The 19221-nt window shown below is 48.1% G+C and overlaps 1 protein-coding gene across 4 annotated transcripts in view; it reads left to right on the top strand.

Moving 5' to 3' along the window:
• Positions 1–15927, top strand: part of cdk20 (cyclin dependent kinase 20) — a 61703-nt gene extending 45776 nt beyond the window's left edge. The window contains exons 8-9 of one of the 4 annotated variants that reach the window (XR_010016340.1): positions 12326–12512; positions 15189–15927. Coding sequence is in view for 3 of the 4 variants with exons in the window: in XM_063035359.1 (XP_062891429.1) it covers positions 12326–12415 (90 nt within the window). In the remaining variant the exon portion in view is untranslated. Of the gene's footprint in view, positions 1–4575; positions 4837–10043; positions 12296–12325; positions 13144–15188 lie in introns of those variants that run through there. The other 3 variants (XM_063035359.1, XM_063035363.1, XM_063035361.1) reach the window with 3 other exon arrangements.
• Positions 15928–19221: the final 3294 nt, after the last annotated feature.

Below are 19221 nucleotides of genomic sequence, written 5' to 3'. Positions count from 1 at the left end.
ATCACAATGTTTAAGGGGTGCTAAGGCAGACATTTAGACAAGGTATGGAGGGATGTAGTCCTAATGCAGGGGTGTGGGGGGAGGGGGATATTGAGGTGGGCCAAAGGCCCTGTTCCTTTGCTGTATCACTCTGTGACTGGTTCAGGTGAATGAGCTGAAGAGGAAAGTCGGACACCTTCTGTAATGTTACCCATATTGGTGTGAGCGCATGCAGTTATAGGGAAGGTTGAATAGGTTAGGACTTAATCCCCTGCAGCATAGGAGAATAAGGGGAGATTTGATAGAGGTATACAAAATTATGACTGGTATAGATAGGGTGAATTTAAGCAAGCTTTTTCTACTGAGGGTATGTGAGACTGGAACTAGAGGTCATGGATTAAAATGGGTTAAGGTAACATACAGTACTGTGCAAAAGTCTTAGACACACACACACACACACACACACACACAGAGTTAGGGTGCCTAAGACTTTTGTACAGAATGTGGTATTTGTGAATGTGGGGCCAAAAGTGCTTTTGTAGATCTGTTGGGAGCAAATGATGTTGGGGAAGATGAGGGTGGGGTGTGGGACAGGAGTGCCGGGGTGGGGGGTGGTGGGTGTGCAGACACTCTCTGCCCTGAGACACCAGTCTGGGTCATTTAATTTCAAACAATTGGTTTATTGATCATTACAGAATGTCTCTCTGGTGCTTCCCGCTCCCTCCCCTCTCCCTTCCCCTTTTCCCCAACCATGATTCCCCTCTACCTGTCTCCTTCCCACTCTCAGTGCACAGTAGAGACCTAGATCAGAATCATGTTAATCATCACTCACATGTCATAAAGTTTGTTTTTTTTTGAAGCAGGAGTGCATTGTAATACATAAAATTACTACAGTACTGTGCAAAAGTCTGAGGCTCCCTAGATAGATTTATGTGCCTAAGACTTTTGCACAGAACTGTGGTAAACATAATAATAAATTTTACCTTGACTTTGACCCTCTGCATGGGGAAAGGTTGCCCCTCAGGTTCCTAATAAACTTCTCCCCTCTCATCTTAAACCTGGTCCTCCTACACTCAGTGGCTGCTTTATTAAGTATACCTGTACATCAATGCAAAATATAATCAGCCAATTATTTGGCAGCAACTCAGTTCATAAAAGGGGAATTCAACTAGTATTATATTGTGTTTAAATTTAACTCTACTGAGAATTAGAATACAGAACCAGGGTAAGACTTTTTTTAACAAGTTTGTCTCAAAATAGTCTCCCTTATCTCTCAGGAAAAAGGTTCCAACGTTGTTTTCTGTCGAGAATGGCGCTAGAAAGAGCCTAAAGTTGAATTGTTGCAAATGGATCTGGGGTGTAAATGGTTAATGGGGCAGACAACAAGCAATTTCCAGAGCAGATAAGGCACCTGAATCACTAACAAACTGAATGGTGAAGAAGCGGAATTAATCTTGGAGTAACTCTTGTATGATACCAGCCTTGGGAGTTGTTATTTTTCCACAAGCAGGAGGCATAGCTCGTGAGGACAGCTTGAAGCAGTCTGTCCATTCTCCTCCTTTATTAGGTTCTGTAAACTCTAGAGACTGTTGTGCATCAGAATTGCAGGAGATCAGCACTTTCTGGGTTCCCCATTCTGATGTTTGGTCTGAACAATGACTGAACCTCTTGACCACGTCTGCATGCTTTTATGCATTGAGTTCCTTCCACATGATTGGCTGATCAGATGTTTGCATAACTGACCGGGTGACCAGGTGTACCTCATAAAGTTGCCACTGAGGCTAGCCTTCATTGCTTTTTCCATAACAGTTTTGTTAGGGTTGTTAGCCCCGAACTGAATCCCCGAACCTGGAGGACCAGTGGACCACTCTTAGTCTGGCCTCTACCCTTTGAATTGTTTGGTATGGGTGACCCTACAAGACTCTGACTCCAACCAACATACCTCTCCAGGGCATTGAGGCACACAAGCCTCCAAACCCCATGACCGGGTTGAGGTCCTCTTGGAGCTTCCAACCGCAGTCTGACCTTTGAAGTTAAGACAGGAGTCAGGCAAGGTTGTGTAATGTCGGTGATGTTGTTTAACCTGGTGATTAACTGAGTTATGAGGCAAACAATGAAAGATAAGCAGAGGGCCAATAGGTGGACTCTTTTCTCTACTTCAGAAGACCTTGACTTTGCGAATGACCTCGCATTACTATCACAGCACGTGCAAGAGAAAACTCAGCTTCTGTCCTTTGGTGGTCAGGTTGGACTCGGGGTCAGCCAGAGAAAGACTGAGACCATGACCCATAATGCAGAGTCTCCTCCTCCCGTCAAGGTGTATGGCATCGACATACCCAGCACCGACAGAATCACCTACCTGGGCAGCATCATTCGGTAGGATGCTGGGACCAAGGACAACATCCAGTTCAGACTCAGCACAGCTAGAAACACTCGTGTATGGGTCAGAATGCTGGTGCATATCAGAGAGCAACATTGCCAAGCTGCTGTCATTCCACACCATGAGCCTTCAGAAAATCCAATGTATTTTTTGAAAGATCTCCAGCCATACTGTACTCCTTCAGTGTGTCATCAGAAGGACATGGCCACAGTCATTATGAGGAAACATTGGAGGTGAATTGGGCACATGATGAGAAGAGAAGCCAACTCTGTCATCAAGACAGCAATTCATTGGACTCCTGAAGGGCGGAGGAAATGTGGGGGACAAAAAAGACAACTTGATGCTGTACTGTAGAGGCAGAAATGAGCACCCTGAGCCTCAACAGGGGCACAACAGAGAAGATGGCTGAGGACAGACTGAGATGGAGGACCTTCATAGTTGACCTAAACACCAGCGGCGTAATGGACACCTGACTGAGGCTGTCTTTCAGTTATGTTAATGTAGTCACCCAGCAGAGAGAAAAGCCATTCACCATGTGTCCACACGGGCAGTCAGGCACTAATCCCAGTCTTCGGCACTTTGGGGAGGGGGTCGAACTACCCCTTCTCTCTGAGTCAGGAATCACCCTCTCATGGACTCGTTTTGGAGGTCATTGTCTGAGAGGATGGTGAAGGTTGACATCCTCAAGCTGTTCCATAATCATAAAACCATAAGACAAAGGAGCAGATTTGGGCTAAAGGGCCAATCCAGTCTGCTTCACCATTGGGTCATGGTTGATTTATAAACCTTCTCAACCCCATTCTCCTGCCTTCTCACCTTTGATACTCTCACTAATCAGGAACCTATCAACTTTGCTTTTAAATATACCCAACAATTTGGCCTCCACAACGTCTGAGGCAATAAATTCCACAGATTCATCACCCTCGGGCTGAAGAAATTCCCCCTTATCTCTGTTCGAAAGGGACATCCTTGAATTTTGAGGTTGTGCCCTCTGCTCCTAGACTCCCTCGCTATTGGCCACATCCTCTCCACATTCACTCTATTGAGACCATTCAGTATTCAACAGATTTCAATGTAATTCCTCATTCTTCTAAACCCCAGCAAGTTCATGCCCAGAGCCGTCAAACACTCCTCATGAATTAACATTTTCATTTCTGAGAACATTCTTGTGAACCTCCTCTGGACCCACTCCAATGCCAGTGTTCCTTTCTCAGACAAGGAGCCCAAAATTGCTCACAATTACTCTGAATATGGTCTGACCAATGGCTCATAAATCATCAGCAATACACCCTTGTTTTTATATTCTAGACCTCTGGAAATGAATGCTAACATTGTACTTGCCTTCCTTACTACCAACTCAACCTGCAAGTAATCCCTTAGAGCAGGGGTTCCCAACCTTTTTTATGCCATGGTCCTACCATTAACCAAGAGGTCTGTTGACCCCAGGTTGGGAACCCCTGCTTTGGGGAATCCTGCACAAGCACTTCCAGGTCCCTTTTCATTGCAATTTTTGAATTCGCTCAATGAGAAAATTCGGTAAGAAATTAGTCTTTTCTTTAGTCGTTCTACCAAAGTGCACTGACATAGTTTGATCAAAGTTGTCACTGACAACTAGTCAAAGTAAATTTATTGTCACTTTCCTGCAGGTATTAAAGAAATACAATAGAATTTATGAAAACCTATACATAAGTAAAGTCTGAGAGCCAATGTGTAAATGAAGACAAATTGTGCAAATAATAATTTTTTAAGAAAGTAAACATACTGAGAAGAAGAGTTGTAAAGTGTAGAGTTGAACTTGAGTCTGTAGGTTGTGGAATCAGTTTGGAGTTGAGGTGAGTGAAGTTATCTACACTGCTTCAGGAGCCTGATGGTTGTTGGATAATAACTATAAGTTGGGTAACTGTGGGGTTGTAGCATGAGTCATGACATTTGTTGTTTTGCGGCAGCAGTATTGATGATGGCTTGACAAATTACTCCACACTTAGTGTCCACTTTATTAGGTACACCCGTACACTGGCTCGTTAATGCAATTCTCTAATCAGTCAAACATGTGGCAGCAATTCAATACATAAAAACATGCAGACAAGGTTGTTGTTCAGACCAAACATCAGAGTGGGGAAGAAATGTGACCTAAGCGACTTTGACCGTGGAGAGATTATTGGTGTCAGATGGGGTGGTTTGAGTATCTCAGAGACTGATGATCTGGTATTTTCTAGAGTTTACAGAGAATGGTGTGAGAAACAAAAAAAAATCCAGCGAGCAGCAGTTCTGTGGGTGGAAACGCCTTGTTAATGAGAGAGGTCAGAGGAGAATGGCCAGACCGGTTCAAGCGGACAGGAAGGTGACAGTAACTCAAATAACCACATGTTACTACAGTGGTGTGCAGAAGAGCATCTTTGAACGTACAGCACATCGAACCTTGAAGTGGATGGGCTACAGCAGCAGAAGACCATGAATGTACTCTGAGTGGCCACTATTAAGAGGCACCTAATAAAGTGGCTACTGAGTATATGTATTTGTTTAGTCCATCTGTCGTTCTTCCAGCTGCCTTAGCCACAGCTGCACGTGGCCTCCAGAACTGAAGCAACTGGCCCCAAGAGATAAGGGACTTTCACAGGAATTGTTCTTCAGCTGAAGTGTGCTGGGGCAGCTGATTCACACCCAGAGTGTGAAAGGCAGAGCCAATCCCCAGGGACAGGGCCAAAGCACTAATTCTGCGAAACCGGTAACCGTCACTCATGACGTGTCTCACTGTGACAGCACCCCTCTTCAGAGTCCTTGATGCCCTTTGCTCTACTCCGCAGAGGTCCCATTTATCTTTCCTCTTCCAATACTGAGAAGGATGGTGTAGAAAGGTTATGAAAAATTACAAGTAGGATCATGATGAGATAGGTACTTGGGCAGAGGACTGCCAAATGATCTTTAACGCCATTAGACACGAGTCACTGTATTTTCAGAAGCGGGTTTATTATCACTGATGTACATTGTTAAATTCATTGTTTTGTAGTGGCACTACAGTGTGAGACACAAAAATTATTCAGTCATAATAAATAAATAAATTGTGCGAAAGCAGAACAGCAAGACAGTGTTCCCGGACCGTTCGGAAATCTGATGGCGGAGGAGAAGAAACTTTCCCTAAAGCATTCAGTTTGCGTTTTCGGACTCCTGTGCCTCCCACAGGCCTCTCTACGGGGCGACATGGTATGGTAGCAGCTGGCGTAACGCTGCTGCTGTAAGGAATCCGTACGATCTCCCCTCAACCACATGGGTTTCCTCCAAGCGCTCTGGTTGCCTCTCGCAGTCCAAATGCGTACAGGTCACTACGGGTTAATTAACCTACCAGCCGGTCATTGTAAACTGTCCTGCGACTGAGCTAGCTTTAAAGTTGGGGGGTTCTGGGCGGTGCAGGTCGGAGGGGGCCTGTTCTGTGCTGTATCTCGATAAATATATAAATTGTGGGCATTCTTTGTTGGCGCTGAAAACACAGTGACAATTCTGTAGGCTGCTGCTTGCTGTAAGGAGGTTGTATGTTTTCCCGTGACAGTGAGGGTTTGCTCCAGGTGCTCCGGTTTCCACCCCCCCACCCCCCACAGTTCGAAGACATAGGTCAGTTGGTCATTGTAAATTGTCCCATGATTAGGCTGGCGTTAAATCGGAGGTTGCTGGGTGGTGCAGCTCGAAGGGCCAATACAGCCTATTCTGCACTGTATCTCAATAAATAAAAAAACATTAAAAAAAAATCTCACACTGTGTTGATTGTTAAGGCAAATGACGCATTTCACTCAACCAACATACATCAAAGTTGCTGGTCTCGGCCTGAAACGTCAAATGCGCCTCTTCCTATAGATGCTGCTTGGCCTGCTGCGTTCACCAGCAACTTTGATGTATGTTGCTTGAATTTCCAGCATCTGCAGAATTCCTGTTGTTGACGCATTTCACTGCATGTTTCAATGTATGTGTGACAAATGAAGCTAATCTTTAAACCTTTATTTCCTCCCTGATGGAAGTAACGAGAATAGGCACATTCTGGGTGGTGAGGATCCTTACTGATGGTGCTGCCTTAGAACGTAGAATACTACAGCGCAGTACAGACCCTTTGGCCCCTGACCTTTAAACCTACTCAATCTAACCCTTCCCTCCTACATCGCCGTCCAGTTTTCTAGTGGTTCTTCTTGATGCACCACCTTTTGGAGGCATCTTCAAAGCCGGGTAAGGCTTTGCCCATGGTGGAGCGGGCTAAGTCTAAAGCCATTTGCAACGTCCTGCGATCCTGCGCAGTGGCCCTTCCATACCGGAGACTGAAGCAACCAGACAGAATGCGTCTGCAGAAATTTGCTAGACTTTGGTGACGTACCAAATCTCCCCAAATTCCTAACAAACTAGAGCCGTTCTCATGATTGCATCAACATGTTGGGCCCAGGCTTTGGGAGATATCTCTTCGTAAGAGAGGGCCCAACCCAAGGATCTCATCTTAGAGTAAGCCCCAGATGAGGTTGTTGGATCTGTGGACTTGCCTGAGCCTTGAGGACCGTGGAGGAAGGGGGTGGTGATGATTGAGATGTTTTGAGAAGCCAATGCCTGTTGGGGATGGCGGATGTTAGGGCAGCCTTGCCTGGGATATAGGGTGGACTCCTGTCCCGCTGTCGCAGGGCCGCCTCACTAAGCTGTAGGTCCCAAGGATTTCTGTGCTCCACAGACTCAGCATTTCTGAGTTCCTCCTGATCCCAATAAGAAAGAAAGAAAGACGTATTCCCCTCCACCACGAGTGACATTCCACACCTGGTGCTTCCAACAAGCGCTTTCAGGCTGAGCTCCTGGTCCGAATACCGCAGACAGTCGGGGTCCTAGCGGCATGAAGGTGGTGGTGGCCCAGAGTTAAGAGGATCATTCACCCAGTGTATGACCTGATATGGAAAAGTAATGGTTGCAGCCCAGTCCATCACAGGTAGAAGCCCCCTCCCCAGCACTGAGCACATCTAGAAGGAGCTCTGCTTCAAGAAGGCGGCATCCATCATCAAGAACCCCCACCATCTGGACCGTGCTCTTTTATCGCTGCTGCCATTGGGAGGGAGGTACAGAAGCGTCAGGTCCCACACCACCAGGTTCAGGAACAGTTCAACTGTCCGGCTCATGTTCTCAATACTAACTGTCTATATTTCTTTACTCTACTGTGCCCGCAAGAAGATGAACCTCGAGGTAGTGACACATTGAATTTTTGAGGGTTGGTTGTGAGGGGATTGAGGGATCGATTCACCCGGGGCCCTTTTTTTCCCCAACTGGGCTGCTGTCTTTCGCACAGAATGCTGCTCCCTCCTCGACTCCCCTCCTGAGGCACAGCACTCCCTCAGGGCCACCTCTCTCCTCATGCCCTTCCCTAAAAGCTGTGCTCCTTCGTCAAACATCCCACAGTGTGGTGTTCCCTCACAGCCCCCCCTCACACTGTGGCATTCCCCCACCATCTATCTGACAGTGTAACACTCCCTCAGTATCGTCCCCCCCCCCATGGAGTGGGATTCCCTCCTCACCGCCCAATCCACAGAGCAGCACTCCCTCTTCACTGGCCCTCCCGCAGCGTACTGCTCCCTCCGTGCCAGCTCTCTCCCAGCGTGGCGCTTCCTCTTCACTGCCCCTCCTACAGTGTGTTGCTCTCATGGCCCCTCCTGGAGCATGGAGCTCCCTCCTCACTGCCTATCCTAAAGTGGAGTGTACCCTCCTCACTGCCTATCCCACAATGGGGTGCTCCCTCCTCACCACCTATCCCAAAGTGTGGTGTACCCTCCTCACTGCCTATCCCACAATGGGGTGCTCCCTCCTCACCGCCTATCCCAATGGAGTGCTCCCTCACTCCTCCTCCCTCAGTGTGGCACTCCCTCTGAACACTGTAGCACCCCCTCAGCACCGTCCCTCGACAGGAGGGTGTGCTCCTTCACCACCCCCTGACAGTACTCCTGGCCACAGTGTGTGGTGCTTCCTCAACCTGGCGCTCCCCCTTCACCCCCCACCCCCGCTGTGACTGCTAACCCCCCTCTCAACGCTGTCCTGCAGAATCAGCCCCACTATCGCTCCCACCTTCCTACAAGCTCTTGTTCCCGCCCACCACCCTTGGGATTAGGGAGGTCGTGGGGCGGGGGGAGGAGGGTCTGCTGTGGAGCGAGGAGGTGTGAGCGGCGCCTCAGAGATAGTTTCAAGAGAGAGAGGTTAATGTCAGTCAGCCTCCCCCGCCATGGGAAAACGTCTGTTCAGATTTCTGAGCCTGTGACCCAATGACTGTGGTACATCAGATAAAACTCTTATCAGTAAGAAACAGTTATTAGAGATGGGTGGGTTCATCATTGAGCTGAGAGGCAGCCACCATTCGGTACAACTGCTCGCTAGATTACAAAGGCTGTTTAACGCGTCATCGAGGCCTACAGTAGTTGACTAATACCTTTTCTCATCCGGGGGTGGCAGGGGGGAGGGTGGTGTGGGAAACGTCGATAGAAAATTTATCCAATTTATAAATGATACTATCGCCTTCTGAGTTCCTTCCCCACTTAACCATCGCACCGTCTCCCTTGCGGTCAAGCCTCTTGCTTGTGTTAGATTCAGCGTCAACGTCTCTTTTTTCTACAGGAAGCCTTTGGTCCCTGTGGCTCTTGACCTTGGCCTTGTTGGGGTGGAAGTGTGTGGTGGGGGGAGAGAGCAACTGATGGGGCTCTCGTGTACTACGGAGCGGGGGGACAGGGGTTCTGTCGTGAAGTGCCCTGAGGGAATGCAAGAAGGGATGGAAACGAGTGTTGTGCTGCCTGCTGTTCTGAGGCTCACTGCCCCTCCAACAGCACGGTCTTCCCTCCTCACTGTCGCTCCAAAGCAAGGTCCTCCCTCCTCACTGCCACTCCAACAGCATGGTCTTCCCTCCTCACTGTCGCTCCAAAGCAAGGTCTTCCCTCCTCACTGTCGCTCCAAAGCAAGGTGCTCCCCTCCTCACCACCTCTTCAACAGCACAGTCCTCCCTCCTCACCACCCTTCCCACAGCACAGTCCTCCCTCCTCACTGCCCCTCCAACAGCACGGTCTTCCCTCCTCACTGTCACTCCAACAGCACGGTCTTCCCTCCTCACTGTCGCTCCAAAGCAAGGTGCTCCCCTCCTCACCACCTCTTCAACAGCACAGTCCTCCCTCCTCACTGCCACTCCAAAGTGAAGTGCTCCCTCCTCACCACTCCTCCCACAGCATGGCACTCCCTCCTTGTCACCCCTCCCACAGCACGGTGCTCCCTCACCACTGGCCCTCCCACAGTGTGGTGCTCCCTCCTCACCTCCCCTCCTTTAAGAACAGAAGAACTAGGAGTTGACCGTCTGGCCCCATTGAGCCTGCTCCACCATTCAATAAGATCATGGCTATCTGGCCATGGATTCAGCTCCACCTACCTGCCCATTCCCCTGCCGTGCAAAAATCTATCTAACTGTGTCTTAAATATATTCATCAAGATAGCCTCTACTGCCTCCTTGGCCAGAGAATTCCACAGATTCACTACTCTTTGGGAAAAACAGTTTCTCTTCATTTCTGTCACAAATTACTCGCACGAATCTTGAAGCTATGTCCCCTAGTTCTAGTCTCACCTAGCAGTAGAAACAACTTCTCTGCCTCTGTCTTTATCCCTTTCATAATTTTGTATGTTTCTCTCTCCTTCTTCTGAATCCCAGTGATTATAGACGCAGGCAACTCAATCTCTGCTCAGATGTGAACCCCCTTATCTCTGGAATCGACCCAGTGAAACCTCCTCTACACCACCTCCAAGGCCAGTATATCAGCCAGAATGTCACTGGTACAGGTGAGGTACAGGTGTGACCTCGCCTGTATCCTGATATCACCTGGATGCTTAACTCACATCTCCGCAAATAGATCCTGTACTCCTAGTTAATGGACACTCAGCGGGCCCCTGGTGGGCAAAGGAGGCGCTTCAGAAATGACATCAATATCAGCCTGAAGAAATCCGGGGGAAAATGGGGAAGACATTGCACTCAACAGAAGCTCCTCAAGGAAATCCGTTCAAGAGGGAGCTGAGCTCCACGAGAGTCACCACCGCAGAGCCGCAGAGAACTAGCAGCAGCCGTGAAAGCAGAGACTGAAGAACCAAAAGACCCAACAACTAACCACAGCCACCACTCACTCTTACCCACACTTTACTAGAATATGTCAATCCCAGATCGGCCTCCCCAGCCACCTGAGGGACCCCGCAATAGACAGCCCGCCGTGCTCGACTCCAGTGATTGCACCGGTACCTTGCATAACAAAGTTCAAATTTATTATCAAAGTGTGTATAGCATGTTCAACTTTGCAATTCTTCTTCTTGCAGCCACTCACAAAGCAAAGAAACACAATAGAATTCTCTGAAAAACACACAAGATCGCCACATATCCAATTTGCAATTGTGCAAGTAGTGAAAAAAAACAGAAAACAAGAACACAAGGAACTTGAACTTCAGAGTCTTCCGTGGAGCCTGTTCAACGCCGAGGCGAGTGAAGCCGGTCCAGGAGCCCAATGGTAGCGGGGAGCTCCTGAAACTTCCGCCCGATGGTCGTAGTGAGGAGAGAGGGAGACCCGGCGCTGATCGTCTGTCCGTTTTCCGCCCTCGTCCTCGAAGATTTTGAACCTTGCTCAACGCTTTAATCGGCACAAAGTAATGGAGCTGAGCACAGGCTCATCTTCAGCTGTCAGGCCATGACGCAGCGTCCACCCCCAGTGACAGCCATCCCAGCCATACCAGTACCCTTGAGAGTCCAGTTCGCCAAATCTCCCAGGAGATTGCGAAAGTGCCAGGTTGCAGCATAATTTCCCTGGTCTTCAATTCAATCCCTGTAGCTGGGTGGCGGGGTGGAAATCCACCTTTACCAAAGAAGGTGTAAGACATTCCCCTCCACTAGCCTGCAGGTCACCCTTGGGCAAGGTGTAACCGCCTGATCAGGGTCACGTGAAGCCATGGGAGCAGGTGGCGATGGTTGTATGAGCAGCTGGTGCAGATCACAAGTCCTGGTTATGTGACCACTGACGCCAGGCAGACAATCTCTGAAGAATGTTGATAATGGCTGGGGGCACCCGTCTTGTAAAGACACTGCCCAGTAAAAACTACTTCTATAGAAAAATCTGCCAAGAACAATCATGGTCACGGATAGACCATGATTGCCTTTGTTGTACATCAAAGCAGATAATGAACGAACGAGCACCGAAGGGCCACATTTTATTTGCCTTCTTGATAACCTGTTGCACCTGCAAACCAACTTTTTGCAATTCATGCACAAGTACTCCCAATTTCCCTCTGTACAGCAGCATGATGCCTCCCTTGTATACATAGAGGACTGTGGCATGTAATTAAGTGAGCTGTCATAGACAGAAGGGCTCAGTGCTGAATGTGGGCTGACAGACAGACAAATGGAAGCTATTCCGATCTAAGCTCGGAGCGCCGAGGAGGGAGTGCTGGAGGGACAGTACTGAGAGAAAGATGGTGACAAGGGAGCGCCATGCTATTAGTAGTGGTGTCAAAGTTCAAAGCTCAAATCTATTATCCAAGAATGTTATATGTCGCCATATACTACTTTGAGATTCATTTTCTTACAGGCACTTACAGGGAAAATAAAGAATACTAGACATGAAGACTGACAAACAACCAATGTGCAAAGTAATACAGACTCAGTAAATAAAAATATAACACTGAGGACAAGAGTTGTAAAGAGTTCTTGAAAGTGAGTCTGTAGGTTGTGGAATCAGTTCAGTATTGAGATGAGGGAAGTTCAGGAACCTGATGACAGTGAGAAGATGGCATGGATTGGATGGCAGGGGTCCTTGATGATGGATGCTGCTTTCCTTATAGAGGTGCTCAGTGGTGGGGCAGGCTTTACCTGTGATGGACTGTGCTGCAGGGAACTCTGAATGGACCCGTAATGCCATTGACATCTGTAACGGCTACACCTTTCTGTTTGCTTTGCAGCCTGTCGATTCTGGGTTTGGAGCCAGAGGAATCACTCTCTCCATCTCTCCCTGCCCCCTGCCGATGACTGGGCACACTGCCGTTTTCTAATCCTGCCCCTGAAGTCCTTCAGCCTGCACAGATGGAGTGCACAGCTAGCGAGGTCCGAGCAGTAGCCAGAACGGCCAACTGCCTTGAGTGACTCCTGGTAAGCCTGACTTCCAAAACTGGGCCTGTACTTGCTGGAGTTCAGAAGAATGAAGGGGGATCTCATTGAAACCTATTGAATATTGAAAGACCTAGATAGAGTGGACATAGACAGGGTATTTCCTATGGTGGGGAAGTACAGGACCAGAGGACGCATCCTATGAGTAGAACAAAGTCCTTTAAGACAGAGATGAGGAGAAATTTCTTTGGCTGGTTGGTGACGAATCTGTGGAATTCATTGTCGCAGACTGCTGTGGAGGCCATCTTTGGGTATATCTAAAGTGGAGGTTGATAGGTTCTTGATTAGTCAGGGTGTGGAAGGTAATGGGGAGAAGACAGGAGAATGAAGTTGAGAGGGATAGTAAATCAGCCATGATAGAATGTCAGAGCAGACTCGATGGGCTGAATGGCCCTGATTCTGCTCCTATGTCTTACGGTCTAAAACACAACAAATGCTGGAAATTCAGAGAAACACGAAAAATACTAGAGGAACTCAACTAGGTAGCATCTATGAAGGAAAATAAAAAAAAAAACAAGTTTATAGAAGAGTTTTGGGCCGAGACTGTCCATCAGACTGGAAAGGAAGATGGCAGAAGCCAGAATTAGAAGGTGGGAGGGGAGGGGAAGGAGTGCAAGCTGGTGGGTCATAGGTGAGACCAGGTGAGGGGGAAGGTGGGTGGGTGAGGGAGGGAGAGTGAAATAAGAAGTTGGGAAGTGGTAGGTCGAAGAGGTAAAGGCTGAAGAAGCGGGAATCTGATAGGAGAGGAGAGTGGACCATTGGAGAAAGGGAAGGAGGAGGGGCTCCAGAAGGAGATGATGGAGAAGAGAAGGGATAGGAAGGGAGCCAGAATGGGTAATCGAAAAAGAGGGAAGAAGGGAGGGAGGATGTTACCAGAAGTTAAAGAAATCGGTGTTCAAGCTGTCAGGCTGGTGGCTACCCAGGCAGATGTGAGGTGTTGCTCCTCCACCCTCATTGTGTTAGTAGAGGAAGCCATGGACCAACATGGCAGAATGGGAAGTTGAACTAGAGTAGGTGGCCACCAGGAAATCACACCTTGTGTGGTGGATGGACATGAACTTTACAATGGTGATTGCTTTAGTTTTAAAGGATGCAGATATATGACGTACGGTGTGGAGATTTGTTCACTGCAGATTAGAAAGCTTGACTGAGCCTCAGGGAAGCTGTAGAGGAGAGGCGCTGGAACGGCCAGGGACTTGGGTTGTCCACCTTCTGGTGGAGATGGTGAAGAGGAAGGGGAGGTAACGTGCAGACATTAAAAGTCACAGGAGTTGTCGGTGGAGTGCAGTGGCTACGCCTCGAGAGCTGCAAGGTAATATTGCAGCTCTATAAAAAGCTGATCAGACTGCACTTTGAGCCTTGTGTTCAGTTCTGGTCACCTCATTCTAGGAAGGACGTGGGAGCTTTAGAGAGGGTGCAGAGGAGATTTACCAGGATGCTGCCTTGATTACTGATTTTAACCATCTCAAGCTCCATCTGCAAAAAAGCGGAATTTCCTGGTGGATAACCATTTCAATTCCCCCATTCCTGTTCTGACAAGTTCATCTATGGCCTCCTCTTCTGCCACGATGAGGGCATTCTCAGGTCGGAGGAGCAACACCTCATATTCCGTCCAAGTAATCTCCAACCTGAAGGCATGAACTTTGATTTCTCCAATTTCTGGTGATCTTTTCTTCCCTCCTGCTTCCCCACTCTTTATTTCCCTACTCTGGCCTCTTACCATTTCTCCTCACCTGCCCATCACCTCGCTGGTGTCTCTCCTCCTTCACTTCCTCCCACGGTTAACGCTCCTCTCCAATTAGATTCCTTCTTCTCCAGCCCTTTGCCTTTTCCACCTATCACCTCCCAGCTTCTTACTCCATCCCCCCGCCCACCCAGCTGGCTTCTCCTATCACCTTCTAGCTTGTCCTCAGTCTCCTCCCCCCACCTTATTATTCAAGCATCTTGGCCCTTCCTTTCCAGTCCTGATGAAGGGTCTCAGCCCGAAATGCCAACTGTTTATTCCTTTCCATTGATGCCGCCTGACCTGCTGAGCTCCTCCAGCATTTTGTGTGTGTTACCCTGAATTTCCAGCATCTGCAGGACCTCTTGTGTTAGAGATTTTAAAGATGAGCTTTATTTGTCAAATGTGTGCCGAAACATACAGTGAAATGTGCAGCTTGCTTCCGGCACCAGCAGAGCATTCCCAAAACTTACTGTATGCCTTTGGAATGTGGGAGCATCCGGTCACAGGGAGGATGTACAAACTGGCACACAGCGACGAGAATCGAGCCCCAGTTGTTCATTGCTGGTGCTGCAAAGCATTTATGTCACGGCTGCACCCCCACACGGTGGTCCATGCATGTCCTAAGAGGACGGGTTGAGTGAGCTACGTCTTGGACAGCCAGAGACTTTTTCCTAGGCCAGAAATGACTTGTACGAGAAGGCATGGGGGTGGCCCTCAGTTGGCCAAGGTCTATCGTGCCAAGCTGCGTCCCTAGTTATCCACGTTATTGGTGCAGTGCCGTGTGTGGCTGACGAGACCGGGACTCTGCTGCAAAGGTGGCACCTATATCTGGTCTCAGCTCTGCTGCAGATGCAGTGTTCCTTTCAATGAGCCCGTTGGTCTTCTGCCGCTGTCAGGAATTTATCCTCACCTGACTTAAGGTGTTGTTTCAGGGTGCTTTTCCATCTGCTGTGGACGGCTGCAAGTTCCTCCCAGGACTCAATGTTGTTCGGCCCAGTCCATCATGGGTAAAGACCTCCCAACCACTGAGCACAACTACATGAAACACTGTTGTAGGAAAGCAGAATCCGTCATCAGAGGTCCCCACCACCCAGGCCGTGCTCTCGTCTCGCTGCTGCCCTCAGGTAGAAGGTACAAGAGCCTCAGGACTCACAGCACCAGGTTCAAGGACAGTTACAACCCCTCAACCATCAGGCTCTTGAACAAAAGGGGATACTACACTCACTTGCCCCGACATTGTGATGTTCCCACAACCAATGATCTCACTTTTAGCACTCTTTATCTCATGTTCTCATTATTTATTGCTACTTACTTATATTTGCATTTGCACAGTTTGTTGTCTTCTGCACTCTGGTTGATCCCATTATAGTTACTATCCTACAGACTTGCTGACTATGCCTGCAGGAAAATGAATCTCAGGGTTCTATACATGACATATATGTACTTTGATAATAAAATTTACTTTGAACTTTGAACTTGATTCATGACTCATCCTTGTAGCGCAGTTGCGGGCCGCCAGTGATTCTCTTGGTTGAAGCCAGCTCGCCGTAGAGGACGTCGTTTGGGATGCGGCAGAATTGGCCCAGCCAGTGGCACCTACGCTGCCTGAGCAGGGTGTACGTGCTATGGAGACCAGCACCAGAGATAGCCTCAGCAATGGGTACTCTGTTTCTCCAGGAAATGCCCAAGATGTGATGGAGGCACTTTAAATGGAAGGTGTTGAGCCTTCTCTCATACAAGGGGGCAAAGTGTTGAGGTAATTGGAGGAGTATAGAGGGATGTCAAAGGTCAATTCTTTTACACTCAAAGTGTGAACGTGCTGCCAGGGGTGGTGGTAGAGGCAGATACATTAGGGACATTTACGAGATTCTTAGACAGGCAGATAGATGGGTTAGTGGAAGGGTGAGATTGTAAGTTTGCAGATGACACAAAAGTTGGTGGTGTTGTGAGTAGTTCAGAAGGTTATCGTAGGTTACAACGAGACACTAATATCATGTAGAGCGGCGCTGAGAAGCGGCAGATGGAAATCAACCTAGAAAAGTGTGAAGTGATCCACTTTGGAAGGTTGAACTTGATGGCAGATTACAAGATTAGTGGTGGGATTCTTAGCAGTGTGGAAGAACAGAGGGTTTTTGGGGTCATGTCTATAGAACCCTCGAAGTTGCTAATCAAGTTCAAGTTTACTTCCCATTCAACCATACATGAATACAGCTAAATGAAACAGCGTTACTCTGGGACCAAGGTGCAAAACACAGTACCAACAGTCATACACAGCACAAAGCACATAAAATATACCAGTAAACTACAGTCACACAAAATAGTCCAAGTCCCTGAGTCCTTGGATGTTGCAGCAGTCTTCAGTCAAACAGAAGGCAGCTTGTCTTCTGCCGAGCGAACCCTTGGATAGGGGGAGGGAGGGAGGGGGTGTTGCTGCACCTCACCACCTCCGACACTCCATTGAAGCACCTGACTCTGACGCCTCCCTTGGCTTAAGGCCTAGTCCTCACTGTGTCTGAGGCCTTGCGGCTCCCCCACCATTTGCCAATAAATCGGTGAACTGGATTTGCCGCATTCCACAGCACCAATGTCCAAGAGGGTCCTGCGATCACAAGGAAAGCCACTAAGATGAGCAGTCGCTGTTAGACTGTACACCACCTTCGCACACCGACTCCTCTGGTGCCTCTCTGTCTCAGTCAGCACCACGGTTCGTACGAAGTCCAGCTCCTTCAGTTTCTCTGCCAACAAGCGACTCGCTGATGGGGTAGATCTGCAGTACTGTAAGTTCTTAATGTCCAGCAGGGTCATGTGATCGTAAAAAAATATGTTTAAAAAGGACAATAACACCTTTGGTTGACGCCGTAAAAGCTGTTGCATCCGACCACGTCACCATCTTGCTGAAAGTTGATTGGGGGGTGGGGGGGGGTTAAGAAGGTGTTTTGGGGCCCTCATTGGTTGGTGGACTCAGTTCAAGAGCCATAAGGTAATGTTGCAGCTCTATAAAACCTTGGTTAGACCACACTTGGAGTATTGTGTTCATTTCCAGTCACCATAGGAAGGGTGTGGGTGCAGAGGAGATGCTGCCTGGATTAGAGAGCACATCTTATGAGGAAAGGTTGAGTAAGCTTTTCACTCTGGAGTGAAGGAGGATGAGAGGTGACTTGATAGAGACGATAAGAACCATAGATGGTTGGGACAGCCAGAGACTTTTTTCCAGGGTAGAAATGGCTAAGACAAGAGGGCAATCATTTTAAGGTGATTGGAGCGAAGAACAGGGGGGATGTCAGAGATAGGTTTTTGTAACATAGGTGCTGCCAGGGATAATTCTAGAGGCAGATATATTAGGGATATTTAAGTGACTCATAGTTGTGAGGGAAAGGTTAAGAAGTTGGCACAACGTTGTGGGCCAATAGGCCTGTACTGTGCTATAGTGTTCTATGATGTGGAGTCCCAGAGATAAACCCAGTAGCAGTGATATTTGTGGTCAGACTTGGTGGACACCCCTTTGGTCAACAGAAACAGAAGCCTCAAGGCCTTATCATCAAAGCTGCCAAGTTCACCACCTCATCTGCAAGGCAACAAGGCACTGACAAAGCTGTTAGTTCGAGAATCCCTTTAATACTTGGAGCATTGAGTCCAGTTTTGGTCACCCTGTTTGTGGGGAGATGTTACTAAATTAGAAAGAGCACAGAAAATGTTTATCAGGATGTTACCTGGACTTGGAGGCCTGAGTTGCAATGAGAGGCTGCATAGACTAGAACATCAGAAGTTCATGGCTCAGTCCATCACAGATAAAGCCTTCCCCATCATCAAAGCATTGGTGCAGGGAAGCAGTATCCATCATCAGGGACCCCCACCACATAGGCTATGCTCTCTTCTCGCTGCTGCCATCAGGAAGGAGGTCCAGGAGCCTCAGGACTCATAACACCAGGTTTAGGAACAGTTATTACCCCTCAACCATCAGGCTCCTGAACCAAAGGTGACAACTTCACCTGTACCATCATTGAAATGTTCCCACAACCTATGGGCTCACTTTCAAGGACTCTTCATCTCATGTTCTATGAACAACATGAAGTAAATCTGGAAGTCGAACCTGACCAGAGGGCTTAAAAAGAGGATTTTCATAGCAGTCATAGAGTCCATTCTCACGTACGGATGCGAGATGTGGACACTCACCAAGACTATGCGAAAGTCCTTAGATGGTTGCTATACATGAATGCTCCGGATGGGTCTTAATGTGAGTTGGCAATAGCATGTGACTAACGTCGAGCTCTATAACGACCTACCGATGCTCATCACTAAAATCGAGGCGAGAAGACTGCAACTAGCGGGGCACTGTCTACGCCACCCCGAGCTACCTGCCAGCCTAGTCATCATATGGGAGCCCAAGCACGGGAGGATGAACCCTGGGCGCCCTCCCAAGACTATGGTCAACATGCTCCTAGAAGACAGCGGCGTGGCTAATGTAGATGAACTGAACACACTGATGAAGGAGAGGGAGAAGTGGAGAGTCCGTCATCGTGTCCGACACCGGCCCCCTAGGCCTGAGTTGACGTAGTAGTAGTAGTTATCTCATGTTCTTAATATTTATTGCTTATTTATTATTATTCTTTCTTTCTTTTTTGTATTCACACCGTTTGTTGTCTTTTGCACACTGGTTGAATGTACAAGTTGACGCAGTCTTTCACTGATTCTATTATAGTTATTCTATTATGGAGTTATTGAGAATATCCACAAGAAAGTGAATCTCAGGATTGTATGTGGTGACATATATGTATTTTCATAATAAATTTACTTTGAACTTTGAACCTTAGAACGGAGATAAGGAGGAATTTCGTTAGCCAGAGGGTGGTGAATCCGTGGAATTCATTGTCACAGATGGCTGCAGTGGCCAAGGCATTGGGTATATTTCAAACGGAGGTTAACACTTTCTTGATTAGTCAGGGTGTCAAATGTTACGGGGAGAAG

This window comes from Mobula hypostoma, chromosome 28, assembly GCF_963921235.1.
Source record: "Mobula hypostoma chromosome 28, sMobHyp1.1, whole genome shotgun sequence".
In the NCBI taxonomy this organism is placed as follows: domain Eukaryota; kingdom Metazoa; phylum Chordata; class Chondrichthyes; order Myliobatiformes; family Myliobatidae; genus Mobula; species Mobula hypostoma.
The sequence above is the reverse complement of the archived record's forward strand: the minus strand, read 5'-3'. Positions and strand labels throughout refer to the sequence as shown.